The 23144-nt window shown below is 41.5% G+C and overlaps 2 protein-coding genes across 13 annotated transcripts in view; one reads left to right on the plus strand and one right to left on the minus strand.

Moving 5' to 3' along the window:
• Window positions 1-23144, plus strand: part of mtss1lb (MTSS I-BAR domain containing 2b) — a 771894-nt gene that overhangs the window by 566889 nt on the left and 181861 nt on the right. The window lies entirely within an intron of this gene.
• dpy19l3 (dpy-19 like C-mannosyltransferase 3) overlaps window positions 1-23144 on the minus strand; it is a 59361-nt gene that overhangs the window by 34282 nt on the left and 1935 nt on the right. For 3 of the 7 annotated variants that reach the window (XR_006822135.1, XM_046032166.1, XM_046032164.1), the window contains exons 4-6: window positions 12385-12475; window positions 9587-9708; window positions 8851-8996 (exon numbers count right to left, since the gene is read on the minus strand). Coding sequence is in view for 6 of the 7 variants with exons in the window: in XM_046032166.1 (XP_045888122.1) it covers window positions 8851-8996; window positions 9587-9708; window positions 12385-12475 (359 nt within the window). In the remaining variant the exon portion in view is untranslated. The other 4 variants (XM_046032167.1, XM_046032168.1, XM_046032169.1 and 1 more) reach the window with 4 other exon arrangements.

A 23144-nucleotide genomic window follows, 5' to 3' on the forward strand; every position in this document is an offset into this window, starting at 1 on the left:
GTGTCCAAGCTGCTAATTGTAAACAAAGGGCGGGGGGGGCAACACATCAAAGTCAAGCTCTCATTGTATTCATTTTCTGCTCTTATTAAACTGAGTGTGTAGGTAAAGAGCTTTTCTGGATATTCATCTTGTAAGTTGGCATGAATGTTTAACGGGGCTTGCTTCTAAAGGCATGTTTAAAAATATTCCCACCACAGACATAAAAGAAATACATTAACATTTTCTCATTCACAGAATATTGTTGCTGAAGTGATCAATTAAGCCGATTTATTTTCCTTGTGTATAAGGAAACATGGTTCTATTTCGTTCTTGCTGACCGCCAGACGGCTGTGCTTTAGCACTGGATGTCTCCATCTCGCTTTTGCGCAGGTCGAGTTATTATACCAACAAAGTCACCTGTGACCATGCGACGACGTAGGGATCCCCAGTATAAAACCCTCACGTCATCACACAATCTGTTCCTTCAATCTTCTCGCACTGAGGAAACAACACAGGTCAATTCGGCTCATCGCTTTTAGCCTTGTAACCTGAGGGTTGGTGCTTTGTGTTCACGTCCACCAGAGGCTGCGATCAGCTGGGGGGGGGGGGTTTCGGTTGCAAACTTTTCACACTCGGAATTGTGTTGAATAAGTTACTACAAGACAGATAAGTAGGCTAACGTTACATTTGCCCGTCAAGCCTTAATATTAATTGTGTTGAGGGCTGGTGGCTCGCCCGGTTTATTGGTCGTTTTTGATGTTCACGCAGTAGCTTAAAACTGTGGTGTTTCCGCTTCTTTGCTGCGTTGCATGATCCGTTGCCTTGTAAACTCTCTGCTCTCGGGGGGATATAACATCGGTAAATTCTGTTAAGTTACTGGGGTAGAAGCGGTGTTAAGTTACTTTCTTAGGCAGTGCTGGAGTGCACTGCTACTACTAGTGTCAGTACTTGTCTGAAGGACAGCAGTGGGGCCGACTGGCATTTTTGTTCAGCTCGAACTTGCTAGCAGCATACTGTGGCTGTGTATTACTTTTGTGCGCTACCCTTCTATCAGTGTATTTTGTAAGGTCAGCTTAACTAAGTGACATGTTGAGCTCGCATGTCTGTAACGCCTGCATGCCTGGATGGCCATGACGTCAAGATCTCAGCAGCTCTTGACGTGGGCGTTTCCCCACTTTCTGAGGTGGAGGAAATGATTTGGGGCCAATATGGCAAGGCAGAAGTGGATATCTTTGCCTCAGAAACATCAGCGCATTGTCCTCTCTGGTACTCTCTAAGCGAGAGGACCGGTCCTTTGGGGCAGGACTCCTTAGCTCATGCGTGGCCGGCGTGCCTTCTGTGTGCCTTTCCTCCAATTCCACTCATTCGGGTGACACTGGAGAGGGTCTGACAGGGAGGCCACAAACTGCTGCAAGTAGCCCCCAATTGGCTGGGGAGGACATGGTTCCCAGTGCTTCTAAGGTTGCTCAGTGGGGAGCCATGGCACCTCCCAAAGAGACCGGACCTTCTCTCTCAGCTGGGGAGACGCATATGGCATCCGAATCCGGACCGCCTTCAGCTGTGTGTCTGGCCGTTGGAAGCCAGGACCCACTCCTGGCATCTTGTGACCAGTCAGTGATCCGCACTGTGTTAAGTTTGAGGGCTCCCTCCACTCAGTCACTGTACGCTAATCGGTGGAAGCTTTTTGAGGTACCGGAGAACTGCTCGGTAACCAGCATTCTGTGTTTCCTGCAGTCGTTGTTAGATGTCGGCAGGTGCACCTCGATACTGAAAGTGTATGCAGCTGCCTTTTCAGCGGGGCACGTGACAGTGGACAATCGCACAGTGGGGTCACACTATCTGGTTAGTCAGTTCTTGAAGGCTTGAAGCTTAGACCATCGGGTGTCACTGTAGTGCCACCATGGGATTTGAAGGTGGTTTTGCGATCCTTGAGTCTGCCCCCATTTGAACCGCTAGGACAGACAGAGTTGAGGTGGTTGTCTGCTAAGACAGCATTTCTGCCTGCTGTCACATCAGCAAAGCGAGTAGGAGAACTGCATGACCTATCATTGAGCCCGAGGTGCCTGCGTTGGTACCCAGATGGGTCTCGTCTGAAGGGGCGGACGAGTTGTCACAGCTACTGTGTCCTGTTTGGGCCCTAAAGGCTTATGTGGAGGCCACTGCCAAGGTACGCAAGTCTGACAACCTTTTTGTTTGCTATGGGGGTTGTAGAAAGGGTCACGCTCTATCAAGCAGAGACTTTCCAATTGGATTGTGGATGTCATTCTGCATGCTTATGGGTCGCACGGCCTGCCAGCATCTAGTAAGGTTAAGTGTCACTCTACTCGGGAGTGTGTCCACATCCTGGGCGGCCTTGAGAGGGGTCTCTCTGCATCTGTATTGCCGCAAGCTGGAAGTCTTCATGTACCTTCACTCGCTATTACAGGGTAAATGAGGCTCCTCCCCACGCAGTAGCAGCAGCCGTCCTGTCAACTGCTTCCACTCCTTAGCACGGTGAGCATTCCTCGTGACCTTGCTGGTATAAGTCATCCAGTGCTAAAGCACCGCGCTCTGGCGGTCATGAAGAATGAAATAGAACGAGAGTAACTACGAATTCTGGATGAACGGCAGAGCTGTCTGTCACTCGGAATCTGGGCGAGAAGATTCTGTAGGAAGATATTGTGTGATGACGTGAGGGTTTTATACTGGCGCCCTACGTCATCGCATGGTCACAGGTGACTTTGTTGGTATAATTACTCGACATGTGCAAATGCGAGATGGAGACACCCGATGCTAAAGCACCGCCGTCTGGCAGTCATCCGGAATTCATAGAACCGTAGTTACATTCGTAACGCTGGTTCAATATGACGTTTGTTGCACTGCAGTCTTAAAGGTACAATATGTAATTCCAATCCTGGCCACATGCTCCAAACAAAAAGGAGGCAGCATTTCACCTCCTCCTACCCCTGAGCCGGACTACTCTCTAAGTGATTCTGCTCCTCTGCCCTTTTCTAATCACATGTGACATTTGAGCTTATCCAACACCAGACAAATGTGTGGAATAAGTATGTAATTTAAAAAAGCACAGTAACAAATAGCAGTGATAGCATTTCTAATAATTATAGCTGATGGGCAGATTTTGATATTTTATTTTTAGGGAATTGAAACGCCAGGAGAACAACGGTGAGAGGGACAGAGAAATCAAAAGGATTGGTGAGCATACTTCATCATGTATCAGAATCAGATAATTTACACCCTATATAATATTTAGAATTTATATAGTTTATACTAGATTATGAGCGTGTTTTCCTGCCAGATTTGCTTGCGGCTGTACCCACACAGGCTCGCTCGGTCTGAACAGCCCATTTGGTTAACATGAGCGCTAAATGCAATTGGACAGCACTTTGGGGCTCTTTCCCCTCCCGTGTGTCCCCCAGACAACAACAATTTCACAGCCAGTCAGAAAGAGTGAAGTTCAAGTGTTGGCAGGAGACACAAAAGCTGAGGCACCAGAGGATCGAGAGGTGGAGGAGCGTGAGGGAGAGCAGCACGTGCAGCAGTATTGATTGACAAGCCCAAGCTCTACTTAGTAGTCTTCTCATGTTGGACTGAGAGCAAACTGGACACAACAGTAACTCACTCTTGCATCTCAAGGCACAAGTGGTATTATAACACAGGACGGGCCGGAGCTAGCTGGTTAGCATGCTAACTTCAGTAGATATCTCTGCAACACAATGCATCTTTGACATGATGTCAGAGCTGCTACTTCACATTCTACTGACCAATATAGTAAAAATGTTTTGATTGTTTTAAACTAAAATTCTGAGAAAATCTTACACATTGCATCTTTAATAAAAATAATAATCTCTATTTATAGAGCACTTTATAACATACACGTTAAAAGCAGGAAAAAACTTGAAAATGAAGTTAAAAGATAAATAAAATCAACTAAAATCAGGAAAGGAATATGTTTTAAGAAGGGACTTAAAAAAGTTCACTGACTGATTTTTGGGTTAGGCAAATAAAAGGGCTGTTGCAGTAATCCAGGCGTGATGAGATGAAGGCGTGTAATATGGTCTCAGTGTCCTTAAAAGTTAACATAGATCTTTTTTTTTAAACTTTCTATTTATTTATTTACATGTACAAAGAACATGAGGTCATCATGGGCGTTACAGTTAAAATCAAAGTATTCGTTTACACATACATCATGGAATAATGTCATATTACTTAAGGTGCATACACAATCCATTTTTCCCAGTGTTCAGTGCTCTTGAAGCCTCAATCCAAAGGCAAGTCTCTCCATACAGTTGATTTCTTGGATAACCCCATGCCACTGGTCCAGTGTTGTTATAGCTTTCCTACAACTTATCAATATCTTCAATAAGTATTTATCCTTCTGTTGGACTGTTCCCGGCATTTTACCAAAGTAACAAAAGAGAAATCTATATCCATCCCAATTATTTTATTTATCTTGGTATCCACCTCTCTCCAGAATGACTGGATTTTCGGGCAGGTCCAAAAAACATGAATGTGATTCGCCATAGAAGTTCCACACTGTCCAACAGAAGCCTCGGCTCTGTGTGCCTGTAATCTCACCATATTCTTCCAGCCGAACTATCACAGAGATCTTGCGTTTGCAATGGTCACTTGTGTCTCACATATTTCCATCCAGGTCTCTTCTGATATTTGTGTTTGATTTTCTCTCCCATTTTTGTTTAATGGATAACGTAGAATTATTTTTAGAGGCTTGTATACTTCCGTATATTCTTGAGACCAACTTTTTATTGTCTTTTTTGTGGTATTATTTATTATAATAGTCTCTGACTTGCTGGTATCTGTGGAAGTCCTGCTTTTCCAGTCCAAATGTGTCTGAAATTAACTCATAACTCTGAAATTGTCTGTTTGAGGTGAGGAAACAAAAAGAAGGCTGGCAATTCTGCCTTCAGATGTTATGACTGATTACTCAGTTGATTGTCCTTGTTGCTGAATTGTGGTGAATATTTAAGAACATGTTGATATTTTATGACCTTGTAATTGATTATTTGTATTTTTATTATCTTAAATGTGCAATTGTACTACTGCCTGCCTTGGCCAGGACACTCTTGGAAAAAGAGTTTTTCTGGTTTAATAAAGATATAATAAAACAATTTAAAATCTTAAACTGTAACAGAATATAATGCAGAACAGCTCTCAGACATTCTGAGTTGTTTCTCCTGTAGATCAACTTTTAATATCATCACTGCTGAATCAACACACACACAGGCGTGACTGATTGAGGTAACCTCTTTACATGTGCATGTGACACCTTTTTACCTCATCAATAATAAATGATATCATTTTAATTCAGTTATAAACTCCTGGACTTTAGCTGTTTCTACAATTCTATTTCTAATTATTTTCCTTTTTAAATCTCCATGAAGGTGTTGATATAATCACTTTAAAATATCACTAATGCTGCCCAGCCAATTTTTGTTACCTGTGCCTTTTATTATGGAGATGTAGCCAATCAAAGCTCTTTGCAGTAGCACAGGCTGCCAATAAAATCTGATTATTCCTGAAGCATTTAAATAATCTTCACAACGCAAACAATTATTGTGGCAGCAACACAGGAGTAGCTCGTTGTTGAAGCAGGTGAACCTGCATATAGAGAGAGCTGTGCGTCATGCGTAAAACCCAACAGAACTATTTTATCCACCATATACTCTCTCTCTCTCTCTCTGTGTGCATCTCAAAAATAAACATATATAACAGCTGGTAGCTCCTGAGTGAAAGATTAGTTTCACAGGCGAGTCTGTTTGGACTTACCCTCGGACATCGCTATAAAACAAATAGGAACCGATGTGTATTAAAGAAAAGAAACAGGCTAATGTCCAAAGTCAACAACAGGACACTTTTAATATATCTCAATCAATGCAGTGATTGTCTGACATAGATCTTACAGTGTGTAGGCTTCATTTGCTCTGCAGAGACTAAAGACGCTTTTAATGCGCTGTTAATGGAAAGTGAAAGTGTTTCACTTGCTGCGACGCATGCTGCTTTCCAACAGGCCACCAGTGCCATCATGTGCTCTCACTAGATTTCAGTTGTGTTAGTAGAACATAAAGCCTTAAACTGAAAAGATATTTGTCTGATTTTCTAAATGTTTGCATCTGCCCAGCTCTGTGACTGAGACAAGCACCCGACCAGCGCTTTACTGCGGAACTGTAGGCCTACATTAGATGTACCCATCCATGCTGCAGACACCATCACTGCTGCCTTCAGCTAGAAGTAACAGCAGCACAAAAGAAAAGTCTGTAATACTGATGCAAGCTGCCTCGAGCAACTATTTTTCCCTCCCTCAACATTTCTATCGGCTACATTTTGTCCATGACTGATGTGGAGTGTGTGAGTGATTGGCTGGTAAACCGCCTCCTACATGAGCCAGCTCCGAAATAAAACTTTACATTAGGAAAGAAGGGGGAACCACACATAGATTTTAAAATGAAATATGTATAATGCCTCCTCTGCCTATCAGGTGATTAACCTCACCACAAATCCACACAAGTTAATTTCAGCGCCTCTGATAAAGTGCAGCTCACAGCCGCTTCAGGTGGAGCAGAGAGGACAGACACAGAGCTACAGCTGGATCATCTTATTCTCCGCTAATTTGCAGGAGAATAAATAATGACAATAATCTCTCGCTCGCTCCCGCGCACGTAAGCCTGTAAAGTTAAATTTTCTGCCTTTTGTTGTTTGTTTTTTTTTAAATCCTTCTGAGATCCGGGGCTTAGGGCTAACGACGCCGCTGCCTCTCCTAACCCATAGTTCAAAGCCACCGTCCAATCTAGCAGGTTCAAATTCTGGATCGTATGCTATCCAATTCAGGACCCTGGCCTGTTTCACTACGTGTAACTTCCTCAAGACCTTAAACCATAGCTTAAGAGTTAATGAAATCCATTGATTCAAGCTGTTATATTGTCTTTCAGCTTGGCTTTTATTTCCTATTATAGATTGTATTGGAATTTTTATCGGTGTAATTTCCAGGCTTTTCCACTTGGATTCATAATTTGGATCACACCATTATATAAAGGGTTTCAATTGCGCAGCATAGAAATAGTCCTGTAAACATGGTAAAGCTCTTCCTCCCCTCTCTTTTCTCAGCTGTAGTGTCTTGAACTGAATCCTAGGTCTTCTATTTTTCCAAATGAACCTTGAGATCCAGGCGTTCCACTCAACAAATTGTTTTTGGGAAACCTCTAGAGGCAATGACTGGAAGAGATAAAGGAGCCGTGGCAACCCTTTCATTTTAATTATTTCTATTCTATTACTCATATCTAGTGGGAGGAGGGTGCATCTAGGTATGTCAGATTTGATTATTTTATTAATAAGGCCGTAGTTGTGTGCAAAAGGTTTTGACATATCTTTAGTAAGGTTTATTTCCTAAATATTTTATTTTGGGCGAGTCCCACTGGAATTTATATTTCCCTTTTGTATTTGGGTGGGGAGTATAGTTAAATGTGAGGGTTTGCATTTTTAGAATATTTAGCTTATATCCAGAATATGAATTATTTTTATATAGCAGGGACATAAATTTAGGGATGCTTGAGTCTGGGCTTGGAATAAAAAGCAGATCATCATCTGTAAACATACAGGTCTTATGTTCCTCTCCAATTGCTAGGGCCAAAGTTTCGATAAATAATCCGAAAAGGGTCGGACTCAGGGGACAGCCTTGGCGTGTACATACCACAGCACACACACACACACAGCGGTGCGGGCACTGCGCTGTAGTAACGTAATAACTAAATATCCACAGAAAGCAACATGAAAAACAGCTGCAGGCATCAGACACACTACGCTCCTTAGTTAGTGAGCATCAAATTAGGTTCATTCAGTTCCTCTCGACTGTTCCTCAGGATCACAACGTGAGTCCAACATCGCCAAGCGTGCTAGCCGCGCAATATGCTAACGCCAAGTTAGCTAATATTTAAAAAATTATTTTTTTTAAAGTTAGCTAATATTTAAAATAAACAGTAAAACAACACAAAACACGGCAACACTTACAGCTTCCAAGTTTGAAGTCAGGTCGCGAACAGCCCATGGCGGTCTGTCCTTGAACCGTTAGAGAGCTCGTTACGGTTGTGGAACTTTTGAAGCATGAATTTATTCATTTAACATGCACTGAAGTGTGAAGTATGAACATTGCAGTTGTTGTGGTGCTTGCCATCCTCCACGGGAGGCTTGACCAATAGCGCAGTATTTAAATTTTGACTTCGATCTATCTAATATTGTTCACTCAAAATAGCAACACTGGCTAAACTAAACTACTAATGAATCCACCAAGAGGACTGCAAGAATGATGAACATGTGTGAATGTATTTTCAAACTATTTTTAATTGTGACTTGAAGTTTCTGTTTTTAGTCAGCATTAATCATCAAAACACATTGTGTGCATCCTTGAGGTTTAACAATCATGCTGAATGTATATAAAACATTTGAAATACCGATTTTTTTGGTTGTTTGAAACCTGCATGGTTTATACCCATGTTTACTTGCTTCCAGTCTGTCTTCACTGCTTTTGTTGGCCCATTAGTGTTTCTTGACATATTACATGTTGTGCACATGTGTGCAAGAATGTGTTATTTTTTTATTTTACTGTTTTGTTTTGTATGCACTCCTGTCACAAAATAAGCACGTTGTTGCAGTGATATTGCAATACAAACTGGCACTGATAGAATTGTGAGGCTTGCTGGTTTCAAACAATGTGTTGTTTGTCAAACTTCTGTGAGGATTCATCTCGAAACCCCCTTCTTATGCTAAAATGTAAAACTGCCATAACATTTACAAAGTCAAGTGCGCATGTCTACAATCTCCCCCTTTCGGTGTCTCACGGCCACACAAGTGCACATTACCCACCTGTTGAGGATGTACCAGATCCCAGTGAGTGTACCAGCCAGCCAGGAACCAGACAGGAGCCATGCTGTGAGGTACAGAGCGATCACATACACCGCTTGGAGCGAGAACACTGTGTAAATGTAGAAATACACTGGCTCCAGATACAACTAGACAAACACACACACACACACACACACACAGAAACCATTAGCTCATTAGGCGGTGTAAAAGAACACGCAGAGAGTTGACTACAGTGACAGCGAATGACTCGAGCACTCAGGAACACAGTGGCATTTTCAGAGTTTGGTCTGATATTTTACTTCCTGGCATTCCTGTCACAATGAGATCGCTGAGGAAGCTAACTAGCGGTTTCCCAGTTAATTGATATGCCAACACAGAAACCTTTTCCTCCAGTGTGACAACTACAAGTGTGCCATGCTATGTCAGCTAAAAAGACCAAAATGTAAAATGCCACAGCGCCTCAAATGCCTGCCAGTCTCCTAACATGCCCCTCAACAGTAACAGTAACTTAGTTAATAACATGACAAAGGACAAAATCTATATTTTTCAAAATACTGGGGTGTGATATTATTTCATACATTTATCACATAACGAGAATTCTTCATTTCATGAAGCCACAATGACAGCAAAAGTCACAAAGACAGTCCATCATTTTGTAACAGTGGCAGTCATTACTCTAAGCTGTTGTTGTTTTACGAGCCGATAGTAAAAAGCTGACAGCTGAGTGATGTGTTACCTGTATGGGCAACAATCTGTAGAGAACACTGAGAAAGACCTCTTGGTAGATATTCATTCGCTGTAGGAGATTAATGGTCCTCTTGGATTCTGTCAAGTTGTCATGGATCAAATCTGAGAGCCCTAGGAGGGGGGGACAGACACACACATACACGCACTTTAAAAATGGCACCCTTTATTCACAGATAGACTGATAATTATTGTTGGTTTTGTGACAACCAGGGAGGTTTCTCAAAGCTCACCTCCGCTCATTTACAGAGAATGCTGCTATTAAAGAACAATAACAGTGTTTGAAATTTCTATCAGCTCGTAAAACCACAGACTGTTCTGCTTCAATTGAATTCCTTAATTGCTGAAAGTACAATGGATGTCTGAACGAATCAGTGCATTCAACCTTGGAAGCCCTCAAACATCACTTCCTTTGCAGAATTTAAAAAAGTAACCACTCTTTTGCCTGACTAGCCGCTAGGCGAGCATTATGACGTGTTACAAAGTGACAGAAGTAAAGGCTGGAAGCTGTTTTCAGGCAGTTCAAGAGCAGGGTTTTCTGTAGGAGATTGTAACGCCCTTCGGGGTGGACTTCAATTCGCAAACCTATTACATGCACAAAAAAGATATTTTACACAATAAAGAAAAGCCAAAAAGCAGAATATGACGTCTTTAACAATAGATCACCACAGACTACTTATATGTGACAGGTGTCGCTTACAGTAACAAACTCACAGAGGGTTATCACCATTTTATATACAGTCTATGGTGATCACCAGACTCTGCAGCTCCCCTTAGTTTGTTTTAGCATCTTTCAGCTTGTTGTTTTGGTTTGATGGTTGTATCCCACTCTCATCAGCTTTGTTTTAAGCTCTAGCAGGCAGCTGTATAGCAAAAACAAGCTCTAAAAACCTACTGTATATTACCTGCCCAGCATCAAACAGCAGACAGACAAAGTTAGTGACTAGGTGGTGAACACAGTAGAGGACTTGGCAGCTAAAGAGACAGATATTTTTTTCTCAGGTTATGGTGGGGAGCACAACAAAGCTGAAAGGAAAGGAAATACTGTTTACCAAGTCGCCACAAACACAACTCTAAATGAATGCTAATTGCTCCATATCTGCTGGATGTGTCAATAAGCAGCTGGTTGCTAACAAGTTAACCACATCAAATTAAAAGCTGATAAATACATCAGCGTTGTGTTCACTGCTTGTTTCCGCTGCCCACAAGTGGCCAAAAAAACGTTTAGAGGCTAATTATGTTTATTGCAACTTGGGTCTTGTTTGTGATGGACATTATTTCTTATCAGTTGTGATAACATTCTCACCAAAGTAATTGCTGATATCTAGGAACAACACTGGTACATCATAGTGGAACAGAGAAAGGAATATGACTGAACTCAGGAGGAAGTCAGTCTGTAAACTGTGATGGTTATTTTAGCATTCGCCTTTGATTTCTTTTCCAAATAAGTTTGGTTAAACTGGGGTTTTGTTTACAACCTATCTGAACATCAGACCGGTCGTGCTTTTTGCCCTGTCTAACTTCCTCTCAGAGCTCTCGAATGCAGCGAGATCACTAATGCGGATTGAAAAAAAAAAAAAAAAAAAGACATATATTTTAGAAAACCAGAATTATCATTCAGTAATGGCCATCCACAAATTGATTCTTAACTTTTTATGAGCTCAACCACACATTGGTGTCATTATTCCAAATTGGGCACTGGGTGCAGTATCATTGCTATGTATTTCATCTGACTGAAAGAAAGTGAGACACCAAACTAGCAGCAGATAGCTGAGTTTCTGCTGCAGGCAGAGATGTGTCAGCCTGATCACTGTTGTGTTCTTGATCCATGTAGGACCAAACAAAACAGCAAACTTTTTCATAAATGAAGTACACATTACCACCCACACAAGCAACCCACTCCATTTCATTCATCCATCATTATCCCTTCCAGTCATTTTTGCATTATACCTTTTCTTTCCTCCTTCCCTTCTGTCCTTTCCACTCACCCCCGCTTCTGTCTCCGTTCTGCCTTTTCTCTATTCACTCCTCTTTCCATCCTTGCTTCTTCCCAACTCATTTAATTTCCCATCTCATTTCTCCCATTATGCCATCACTCCATCCTTCCTTCCAACCCTTAACCTACTGTAGCTTCTGCATATCAAGACATGCTGCTGACAGGAAAAGAAGTGAACACACAGTGAGACAAAAAAGGGAGGTCAGCCCATTTCCAACTAGAAATTGTAATGATAATGGGAACAAAATAATTAGACTAATTTCCCTCAGACCAGACTGTGCGTCATGAGAAACTGTAGTGATTTGTTTGGTCAGGAAAATGTTTCCTTCTCCTTGTAAGAATAGGTAAAGACAGCCATCTGGTGTCTCTATCCATGTTAAAACATGTCAAAAAAGTAACATTTACAGCTTACATCACATCAGATGTTACATCAAACACATGTTTACGTTCCTTATGCTTTTGTTCTTGTGTTTTTGGTTTTGTTAAAGCTAAAAAAAAGGCACCACCCGCTCTTTAGATACAGTGTATCTCCCTGTAAAGCCCTGTGCACATTGCTTCAGCATGTGGAAAACCAAAACTCGACAGGATTGCCATGCCTAGTTATCGCTGCTTTGGTGAGTGGTTCAGCAAAGACTCAACTATAGTCATAAAATCAAGGATGACATAGATGGACTGCTGATATCTATGTGTGTGTGTGTATATGTGTATATATATATATATATACACACACACACACACACACACACACACACACATATATATATTAATGAAATCAGCATAAACACAATGTATACCTTCCTGTATGGATGGGGCCTGCAACATTTGCTTGTAGTAGGAGTAGTAGAGTCCACACTCTGTCCGAAAAGAGATCTCCCGCTCCACTTCCTGAAAGCAAAACGGGGAATTTAGTTGCATCACTTCTGCTCTTGATAATATGGAAAACAGACATTCTGGCAAGACATGAAGGAAATGTGGAGGATAGCGGCAAAGCAGCTAATACACTCGTAATCCTCAACAATAACAATAAGACAGGTAACACTGTGTGTGTGTGTGTGTGTGTGTGTGTGTGTGTGTGTGTGTGTGTGTGTGTGTGCGTGCGTATGCTTGAGGGATGTCTTCCCAAGAGATTTCCTGCTCGCCGTGCATGATTACTTTTCCACTGGGGGGTAAAAACTGAGAGCACACAGTGAACCACCAGCTGCTGAATATAAAGTCAATCATCAATCATCAATAACATTTAGTTAGTGAATAGTTTTTAAAGCTGGGCATGACTAAAAAGAAATGTTTGTCAAATTGCTTCTCCAGTGTTATTGTCCTGCTGCAGTGGAATGTGGTTATTCCGACGTATCTCGAAATATGCTTATTAAAAACCAAAGAATATTTTATGATGATACCCTATAGATTTCCACTTGTGTTACAACTTGAGCTATTATGTGGAAAAATACAAAAATCCAACATGTCAAATAGACTTTGTATATAAAATGTTCCATATTATCGGCATCTTCCATAAAATGTCCCTTTGAAGCCTGTAGCCCCACCCCTACAGTGTGGAACTGATGACTGAATTCAATCAGCCTGGCAAAGCAACCAGTCCTTCGTATCCCGCAGATCAACATCCTCAATATGTAGTTACCTGACAGCAGGATTAAAACAATGCAGGACACCAGCCAACTACAACTGACTACCTACACAGGCCAGTGGTTCTCAGTCATGTCCCAGACCAACACAGGTGCACCAGCTAATTCTTTTCGTTCACCTGGTTTAAACCTTCCGCTGACATACATAGTTGTAATCAGCTGTTTTTTTGATTGCATGTAACTTTCTTTCAATAACTTTTTCAAGTCCCCCAGTTTTTGACTTTTCCTAAAAGTGTTTTATGTAGCGCCCCCTATTGTTGAAAAAATGACTTCACGTGCATTCACTTTCATTAAGCAATATAGCAAGGTTATGTAGATTGGTAACTTTTGGTTACATGATCATAAAAAACTGATACTGCAGTGGATAGCCTTTTTATTTTTTCAAACCACCTGCAGCCTTACCCTATGGCTTGCAATTATTGTTCCAGATATACCACATAGGCCAATACGCCTAATATTATCAAATGCAGCCTAGATAAACATTTATGAAATAGACTTAGTAGTCTAATTCATTAATGTAGGCTAAAGGAACCTCTGACACAGCTGTCTTTTTGCAGTCCCTTCAACAGAGTGTGAACGTCTCACTTGTGTTTTTTGACCTCCAGGGAGTATATAGTTTTCGACCGTCGTGTATTGTTTGGTAAAAGTGATCATTTTATTAGATTTTGTCTATGGCTCATTTCGTATATTCCAGTCTTCTAGTTTTATGACCTCAGTAAACTCGCAGCATAGCGCCACCTTTATTCTCAGGCTCTCTGAATACATTATTAACACACATAAGTAAATCTCTTAACTCCACAACTGTTCAGATTTCCAACAGTTCGGTTTGTTGCCTGTTAAAATGACACAGTAAATGTTAAATGGGCTGCACTTAATATAGCAATTTCTAACTGAGCAAACAAAGTGCTTTTTGTCTCTCACTCACCCTTTAACACACACTCACACATCGATGGCCCTGGGCTGGCCATCAGTAGAAATTTGGGGATCAGTATCTTGCCCAAGGACACTGTGACATGGAGGCGGGGCAAGAAGAAGCTGGAGATTGAACCACCAACCCTGCAATTACTGGACAACTAAGATCACGAGTCACTGACTAACTGATTTGTCGATGATGACACGTGCTGTGTGTTATCCATCGTTTCAGGTAAATATGCTTATAGTTCTGAAAAAGTTAAGAAATGTATAAATATGGTTTATTCTAGATATGGTTTATGATTAGTTCCCATTTTATAAAAAAAAAAGAAATATAATTTCAGCTACAAGAATCTTGTTTTGTTATATAGATAACTACCTTGCAACGTTTTGCTTATTGTATTACTGCCTGTATCATGATATGACCGTTACTGTGGTCACTGTAACGTAATTATATCGAGTTACCCTATAACTCCCTTCTGCTGGGCTGTGGTATTGGCCGGTGCCTGGATGTGAGCATACCAGTGTGTAAATATGTTAACCCCCTAAAACCATACTTCTTAAGGTATTTTCAAAATGACAATACCTTTTTGAAACATAAAAAACAATTGTCCATTTTGTCACTACCGGACGCAGAGCAGGATGCTTTTTAAGTAAAAAAAAAAAAAAACTACAACAAGAGAACTAAAACTATGTGATTGTATATTCCATAAATTGCTGCTCTGATTGACTGACCAAGCACAATGAAGAAGATACTGGGACTGCACACAACAACAAGGACAACAATGGAAGATAGCAGTGGAGAAAAATAAGAGATTGTTACCAAATTAACTCCTACTGTGAAGTGAGATTGGACCCCTGAACACCTCGGAACTGTGCAGGCTGTTATTGTGAGAGAGCTTGTCCACAATGTGCTTGGTTAATTAAAGGTTAAAATCAAACCAGTATCATCTCCTACTCCTACCGTGAGCTGAGAGAACCACAGCAGATTCTCGTGTATGCCGTTGACACACCAGGCCTGAGTCAACGCCAGCAGCCCAGCCAATACCAGCCCTGCTGCCATGGAAACGCACTGTCGCCAAGGCCACAGGGGTGGAATGCCTGAACCGGAACAAGTACCGGATCCCCCAGGCAGAGAAACTTCTCTTGTACAGAACTCTTGTGTGGCCTTAGACCTTTCTATCCCCCACAGCATGTCACTGCTGCATCTCCCTTCAGCTGGTGCATCTTGTGAAAGGCCCGAATTATGTTTGAGCTCCCTCCGCTTCACTCTCTTACGAAGCTCCATTGCCCGAGAAGACAGAGATTATCAGTAAATTCTTGGATCCTTTGATGAGCTGAATCCAGGTAGATAAACTGCATGCTCCTGGGTTGAGCTATAGAACTGATCCAAATCCATTCCAGCAACCAATGTAAATTCAGGTTGTTTTTCTTTTCTTGAAGTTCGTCCAAATAAATTTGCTTTTTAATCGCTTCAATTTCCTTGCCAAAGGAAATATGCAAAAGCTTTCTCTGAGCGAATGAGCAGCTAGTTTCCTTCCCAATCCTCCTTTCGAGCTCAAGGCAAAACAAGCCCTGGCTTTACACCAAGAGCTCTGATGAGATGGCTAATCCTCAGTTTAAATTAAGGTCAAAAATAATAGGCCTAGTTAACAAGTTCACACATTGCTCATTACTCTGAGAGCTAGTTCACTTCTCAGAAGGCACCGATCCTCTTCTCTATGTTACCATTTCCTCTTCATGGGTCTTTGAATAACCCTCATCTCTCTGATGTGGTGCTTGAAGAATCCAAGCAAGGGTCCGTCCAGAATTGGTCTCGCTCCGTCTTCCCTCTGCTTTATGTCTTCCAGAGCCTAAACGCAGACCCACCTCTGCCTCCCCTGAACTCGCAGTGAGACTTCAAAACTAAAAGAGTTCTTTCTCAGCAAGAGAAGAGAAAGGCAAACATAGAGACTGAGCCGCAGTAAGTCTGCGAACAACAGGATGGGCTGTAGATAACTGGAGCAGCCAGGGGGAGGGAAAGAAAAAAAAGAGTTGACTACTGGTGACCTCTTGTCTATAAAAACACACATGCACACACAAAAAGAATAAGATGTGGTGGGGGTGGGGAGCAGCGAGGGGAACATGTTGGAATATCTTTCGGAAAATCCGGGGAACATTTGTCAGAGGGTTTGCAGATCTGGAACCAGCGTCAAGCTGTGAGCGCATGTCTGAAATAAACTCCACTAGGCACTGGGACCGACGTGGACATGACTTCACACCTGATGTATTCAAGGGGCCAAATGAAGGCAGCTGTCTTGCTGCATACGTAAGAGGAGGACTGGTGATAATAAGCATTGTACGCGTGTGTGAAAGAGACCGAGAGAAAGAGCTTGATTATAAACCCGCCAGACTCTCAGACTAACCTCAGGCTAACACTGCTACCACATTCCCTCAGCAACACATTATTAAAACCAGTCCCCGTTCTGCTAAACAACCGCTTCTCCAAAGACTGCCAACACTCTGATACCATCAGTTACGTAGGGTCAGGTCTGGCAGCAACAACCGCAAAGTACCAACACCAAGCGGACAGGACCCCCAAACTCCCAAATTACTTTTCATTACTTTTTCATTACTATTTCAATTACTTTTTGGTCTTTTCCGTCCAACTTGGCCTGGAGACACTTTAGAGAGCATGTGTGTGAGACAGTAAGCAAAAGAGTGAAAGCGAGACAGTAGATGTATAAGGGCAGGAAATGAAATACATCATCTAGCTGAGAAAGCAGCAGCAAGCAGTTCACGGTAAGGTCATACCCAATTTCCAAACGGCAAAATATGGAAAGGAATCTTTTTCCTTCTGTTTTTCGTCTGTATTTATGTTTATCGAGTCATGATTTTATGCTCATTCAGTTGTCTGATAAGATGAGAACATATAATTCCTGAGCTCAGCTGTATTAAAACATAGTGGAGATGATCAGAGAGCGGAGGCTTAACCAGCTGAGACTCATCAGAAACACAAGGGGCTGTGCTGTTTCAAGAATCACTCAGATGATGAATTAAAATTCATGCGCTTGCACAAATTTGACTGGCAAACTGACTGGCCTTTCCAGATGATGGCAAAAGTTGATCTATGTTAGAATTTTTTGACAGATAAACCTGCGTTTTGCTATTGAGCCCTTTGTGTCAGAACTCCTGCTGAGTCAACGCAGCGGCCTTATTGAAATGAAAGCAGCAAATGTCTGTCTGGACACAGCCTAAGGGCACATAACAACCGTTATGTTGTAACGGTGTCCGCGTTGGAAATCAAACGTGTTTCAACCTGTTCCAAATGGCCACACTGGAAGGCAGAGTGAAAAATATGTCGTCACTGAGAGGAGTGAGACTAAATGCTGTTCTAAATTTCAGACAGTCATCGTGTTGCCCTCAGTTATTCAGATTTACGTTACAAATAGTCAGAGCTTTGAGAGAGAAGTTCAAACCCAGCTTACTTTCTGACTTCCACACACCTGGCCAAGTACTGTGTGAAGTGGAATGTGGGATTGTCGGTTCACAAAAAGTTCCGTGGACCCATGTTGTTTTCACATGTAAATGGCATTTTTTCAGATTTAGCCCTGGTCTGTGAGAACAGAGTCTTAGACAGAGGCACTGATAGCATTAACAGAAGGAAACACTTTACACACACACACACACACAGCATGCGTGCAACGTGTGATGATGTCAGCCAGGAGCCCACTTATGCGGGAACATTTCGGGGAAATGTTCTCCAGGCTTGTAAAGTGACCTGCATTTATTATAGATGAAAGCATCTGTCTCCCCCTCACACACATTCACTGAAAAAACAGCACAGGAACACAAACTGTGTCTGTACGGATTCCATTTATCAATTAACTGGATGTGCTGCTTTGTCTCGCTACGACAAAAATTCACAAATTATCCTGTGCAGATTGCCTCTATGTCAGGGTGCACTGCACATTTGCATGAAAAACAGATGAAGCACCTGGCTGGCACTGCGAGTTACTGCCAAAAGATGAGACAAGTTCTGCGCCGTGGATTTTTGAGGGCCTGCCTGCTCAGTTGTTGTGTTTGATTCCTCACTCTCCCTTCTGTTTTACACAAAAAGAAAAGTCCATTCTGTTACAAGGATAATGCTTCTACAAAATCTGAACGAATATTTAAAGATGAAACTCTGCCATCTGGTATTACACTCATTTTGATTCATCACTACCTGGGGGCAGAGAACAACGCCCACCAAACAGTGAGACTCAAACTTTCTAGGACATTCTAGCCGCGTTTCCACCAAAAGTAACAGGGACTTTTAAGTCCCCAGATCTCTTTTCAAGGAACAAAAAGGTTCCTTCAGCCCACTGTTGTGTGCGTTTCCACTGTGGTCTCCGTAGGCTGTGGGCCCGTACGCCGTACAAAGCGATGCAAAGGCAACATTATTTAATAACCACTATCCATGAGCAAAATGTATAAATGAACATCAGATTTGATTGGAATATAATGAAAATCTATAGGCTTTGCTTGACCATTAAAGCAGCTTTTTTTGTGCGGGAGAATAATGAAGAGACACACGATAAAGATCGTTACAAATTTAACAACAAACTGGATAAAGCCACAAAGTTCTTAAATAACTCCAGCGCAGAGAAAGCAACACAAAAATAAAATTGTGACAGTTTGGAAGGTTATTAAAACATTTCCAGCTGACAAGAGCTGCTGATCAGCTGCAGGACTCACGTCTGTGTCTGCCTGACTGCCCCACCCCCCGGAAAAATAGTCACACTTCACAAAACAAGTAAACTTCAGTGTTTCCCCAAGGATGGAGTTGTGCAGCGGAGGTGAAGCCAAATTTATGTCTGATAATAAAAACACACCATATCTCAGCAACATTGCTCTTGTGTCCATGAGCATGCGATGCACCTTAGAATAGCTTAAAACTGCAGTGTTTTCCCAGTTTAATGTGAGCTTTAGATTAATGTTTTGGTGTTGGTCGGGGGATTTGGGGGTGCTCCCCCAAGAAAAAAAAAAAGTAATTTCACATCATCTTGGGCCATTATTTTCACCATATCTCTGAACAAATAGTTGGAAAAGCCAGAGCAGATAAATAAACAACACCCAAAGATCAGTCTACTGGAGGAACTCCAACCTTTAGATCTGGAGAAAGTAATTTGGTTGGTTCTGTTGCTCCACAGTGATTTTACAGTGATGGAACCGCATGTTTTGGGCGTCACCCCTAAGCCTTAACGGCAGGAAAACCCTGTTAATATGACCTCAGAATCATTATAGATATGACTGTTTGCCTTTTGTGTCTTCATTTTACAGCTTCTGACATTTATCTGTAGACATTTATATAAAAAATAGGCAACATGAGAAACCTCCTCCCTTCTGAGCTGCATTTTATTTGCACATTAAAATCCAAAAAGAAACGTCTCCTCATCAGCTTAAAAGGACTAGTTTGCATCACTAATTAGCTTTACTAACCTCAGCTCCTCCAGTCACCTCCGTCCTTTCTTTTCCAAGTTTATAGTCTCAGTCGCTAGTTTCAAGTATTCTTCAACACAACATGATATTCATTGAGTAAATTATGGTCCCATTTAGGGGGAAATAGACAGGTCGCTACCATGGCAACCTGTCAATCAGGATAGAGGCGACTTGTATCCGCTGCTCTGTGTAGTTTATTAAATGGCTGTCAGAAAGAGAGAGCACGTCATATTTGAGCCGGTTAGTATGTTTTGTTTTAAAAGTAAATTGTTCTGTTAATGTTTTTATTTTTCATAATTTTAAACTGTGATTGCATTTTAGTTTAAATTTTTTATATCCAGGATGTATTTAATAACCGATTAAACATGTTAACAGTAGGCTATAACATAACTTATAAGTCTTTAGTTGTGTTCTAAAACTGATAAATAACTTTTGGAGGGAGGGCCAGAAAAAATCATTGAGGCTATCTGACTGTTGATTGTGATTTATTGGTTAGCAAAGAATGGTGGAAGATAGAGGAGCAGTCGTAGAAAAACAGCTGACATGCTCGACTTAAAGCCAGTAGCCTCTACTCGCTCATTCACAAATTCACTGCAAGGCAAGCCCCACCCCCCAAAGTACCTGTATTTTTGGAAAGCACTAACGCCCCCAAGCAGTGACTTTTTGGGGGGTAAAATAAAGACCCTAGAACTAAATTTATACCCTGGTCCCTTCGGTGGAAACGCACTGAGTTCCTCCAAAGGTTCCTAGTTCCGGAGGATAGTTCCTTAGGTGGAAACGTGGCTAGGACTAACCTGAAATCACCAGTGTTACATCTACATCCTCTTGATCACTTTAACACCTGTCACCATGTGAAAGTCGCTTTAGATGAAAGTGTCTGCCAAATGAGTAAATGTAAATCTAAGTACACAAAGTCATTTATCATTTCTGATTTTGTGCACTCTATCTAAATGTATTTTTCAGAACAAGAAGGGGAGTTCTGCTATGGTTAGGGATGCGTACAGTATCTGAGTGGAATTCTTTTTTGAAAGCTACTAAAAGTAGCTATGTGACTAGGGAACCTAGCTAGCTAGCTTGCATGAAAGGATTGGGTCACACTACAGGAACACGAGCATGGAGCACACATGGAGGGACAGAGAATTACTAGGAAAGATAAGTTTTGGACAGCCATATTGATTTTTTCCCCACACAGAATATGGATCAGAACTGTGGCTTGTAGTCTGTGTGTGAGTCAAACGAATCCCTAGCCATGGTACAAACCTTCAGAAGAATATTTATACAAAAATTCATCCTACAACATTCCTTGGTTCGTTTGACTCACACACACATCTACCTAAACAAATGACTGTTACCGCACTGCTAAATGAGGCAAAAACAACAAACAGCAACAGTGTTAATTTACATTTTGCCCCAGTTATGCCTCTGACAGAGCAATCTGTTCTGCCATGTCAACAAGATCCAAATCTGCTATGTATATATCTCAGTCTGAACCAGAACGCTGGTGAAGCTGTGGAAGGGGGATTTAAAAATGACATCATATCTGGCAGGGCACAATGTTCTGTTGCTGTAGAACACTGAACAGACTATAAAAAGGACTGTGTAACCACCAGTTGCCCTGGTGTTTCAGGACTTCATGTGGTTCATTTAACGTGCATGAAAGCCAGCCCTCTGCAGCGCATGAAAAAACAATCATCCCATTTCAGGATGAAGTGTTTATGACGTGTTTGCATGCCATTTTACCGAGAAAACTGGATGAGGGGACGTGTCTGATTGGCACTTACGTCGAAGCTACATTTCCTCCAGAGATAAGCAGAGAACGTGTGTGGAAATTTTTTTGCTTTTAAATGTTAAAACCAGGAGACATTTTCCATCTGTAAATATTCACATCTGTGATGTGGTTGATGACTCTTACCCATGGACGTCAAATCCTTAGATAACCTTATGAAAGTGTCACACACGTAAATCCAGCCAAGTGCCTCATAGCAGAGATAAAACGGTCCATGTGTTTTTAACATTCTCAGATACTCTTCCTCGGCTGGCTCAAACTCAGCGGCGATACTTGGTGTTAAATTGTCAGTGAGACATTCAGCCAGTATGTTTACAGTTCTTACTAAACCACTGAGACATTTACATTATGGTACATGATAGCAGACAAAGGGCTTGGCAACAAGTCATCACATAACAATTTGCAGTAAATATTTAACATGTACCGGCTGTTAACATTCACAACCTCTAGTTAACAGCAACACTTGTTTTGCTCAAAGCTGGTATAAAGAGTAAGTCACAAAATTCACTTAAAAAATCTGTGATTGACAATTTATCCTGCTAGAGGCAAAGTTTACATAGGTTACAATAACTTGTGGAGCACCAACTACAAAGTCTTAATTGCTAGTGTCTTTTTGTGAATTAGGAATTACCATACGTTTCTTGAGTCTCAATTATTTCCTCCTTCAAAATGTGATCCCTGTTGCCAGTCCATGTCTTCCAAACATTATTGTTACACAATCCACTCTTATCCTTCAGCAGTGTGTCTGGTATGTGTGCTCTGAAAATTCACATTTTTTTCCATTTAGTTTGCCTTTTTTTTTTTTAACATTGCATAAATTAAGTAGTCAAAATGTGCTTTTTCCTCAGTGTTTCCCACAGGATTTGGAGAGACTATGGTGGGTGGGTCCGAGGCCCAAAGGTTCCGGTAAAGTAAATTACATGTGTCCATTTACTTTTAATGTACACATGTAATATGTTTTATACTTCGTGTAAATATAATCCAATTCATCTTATTTCCATACTGTATAGACACCTTATTTTGAAAAGCGGACGTTGTCACATGTGTATCCTCAAGCTAAATTCATCAAGTCTGACCCAATTTGATAAATAATGCTGTATGTGGTTCTCGTATCGCGTAACACGAAGACTTCACAGCCTCTCTTCAGGTAGGACTCTCATACTGCTCTCATACTTAACCTGCCTGTCAGTTCGCACTCGTCTGTCTCAGTGGATTTACCATAAAGGCCTGAATACATGTGCACTACAAATTTAGGTGCATCTAGCTTAAACGGCTGCTACCAAAGGAGTGACAGAAACACTAAAAGCGGGTCAGACCCTTTGTTGCCTTTTCTAAGAAGTCCGCCACAGATGGAGTGGATGTGCTAGGAGACAGTTCAGCTCAGCGATTTTTGTGTCTTTCTCGGACACTTTAAAATGTTTCCACACTGCCGACAATTTCAACCTAACTGTTCCGTAAAATTTATCCAGTCTTGTGACTTGAGAACACCGAAAGTGCTTTTTTCATCTTTTCGGCCGATTCATTTTGGTAGCCGAACATTCGGTGCATCCCTAGTGTGCTCCTTTTTTAAATGCTTTCAGTTCAAACTCTGCTGTGAAATGCACCCAAAATTAACATCTGTATTATCTAACTCTTAATGCAGCACAATATGACAAACTTTTATAAGTTACAGTATCTATTCTGTTCTTTTACCCAGGGATAGACCCCAAGTGCACCTCTGTACGGCCCAACCCACTGGCACTTGACCTAAAGATTGTAA

The sequence above is a fragment of the Micropterus dolomieu genome, linkage group LG20, assembly GCF_021292245.1.
Source record: "Micropterus dolomieu isolate WLL.071019.BEF.003 ecotype Adirondacks linkage group LG20, ASM2129224v1, whole genome shotgun sequence".
Classification (NCBI taxonomy): domain Eukaryota; kingdom Metazoa; phylum Chordata; class Actinopteri; order Centrarchiformes; family Centrarchidae; genus Micropterus; species Micropterus dolomieu.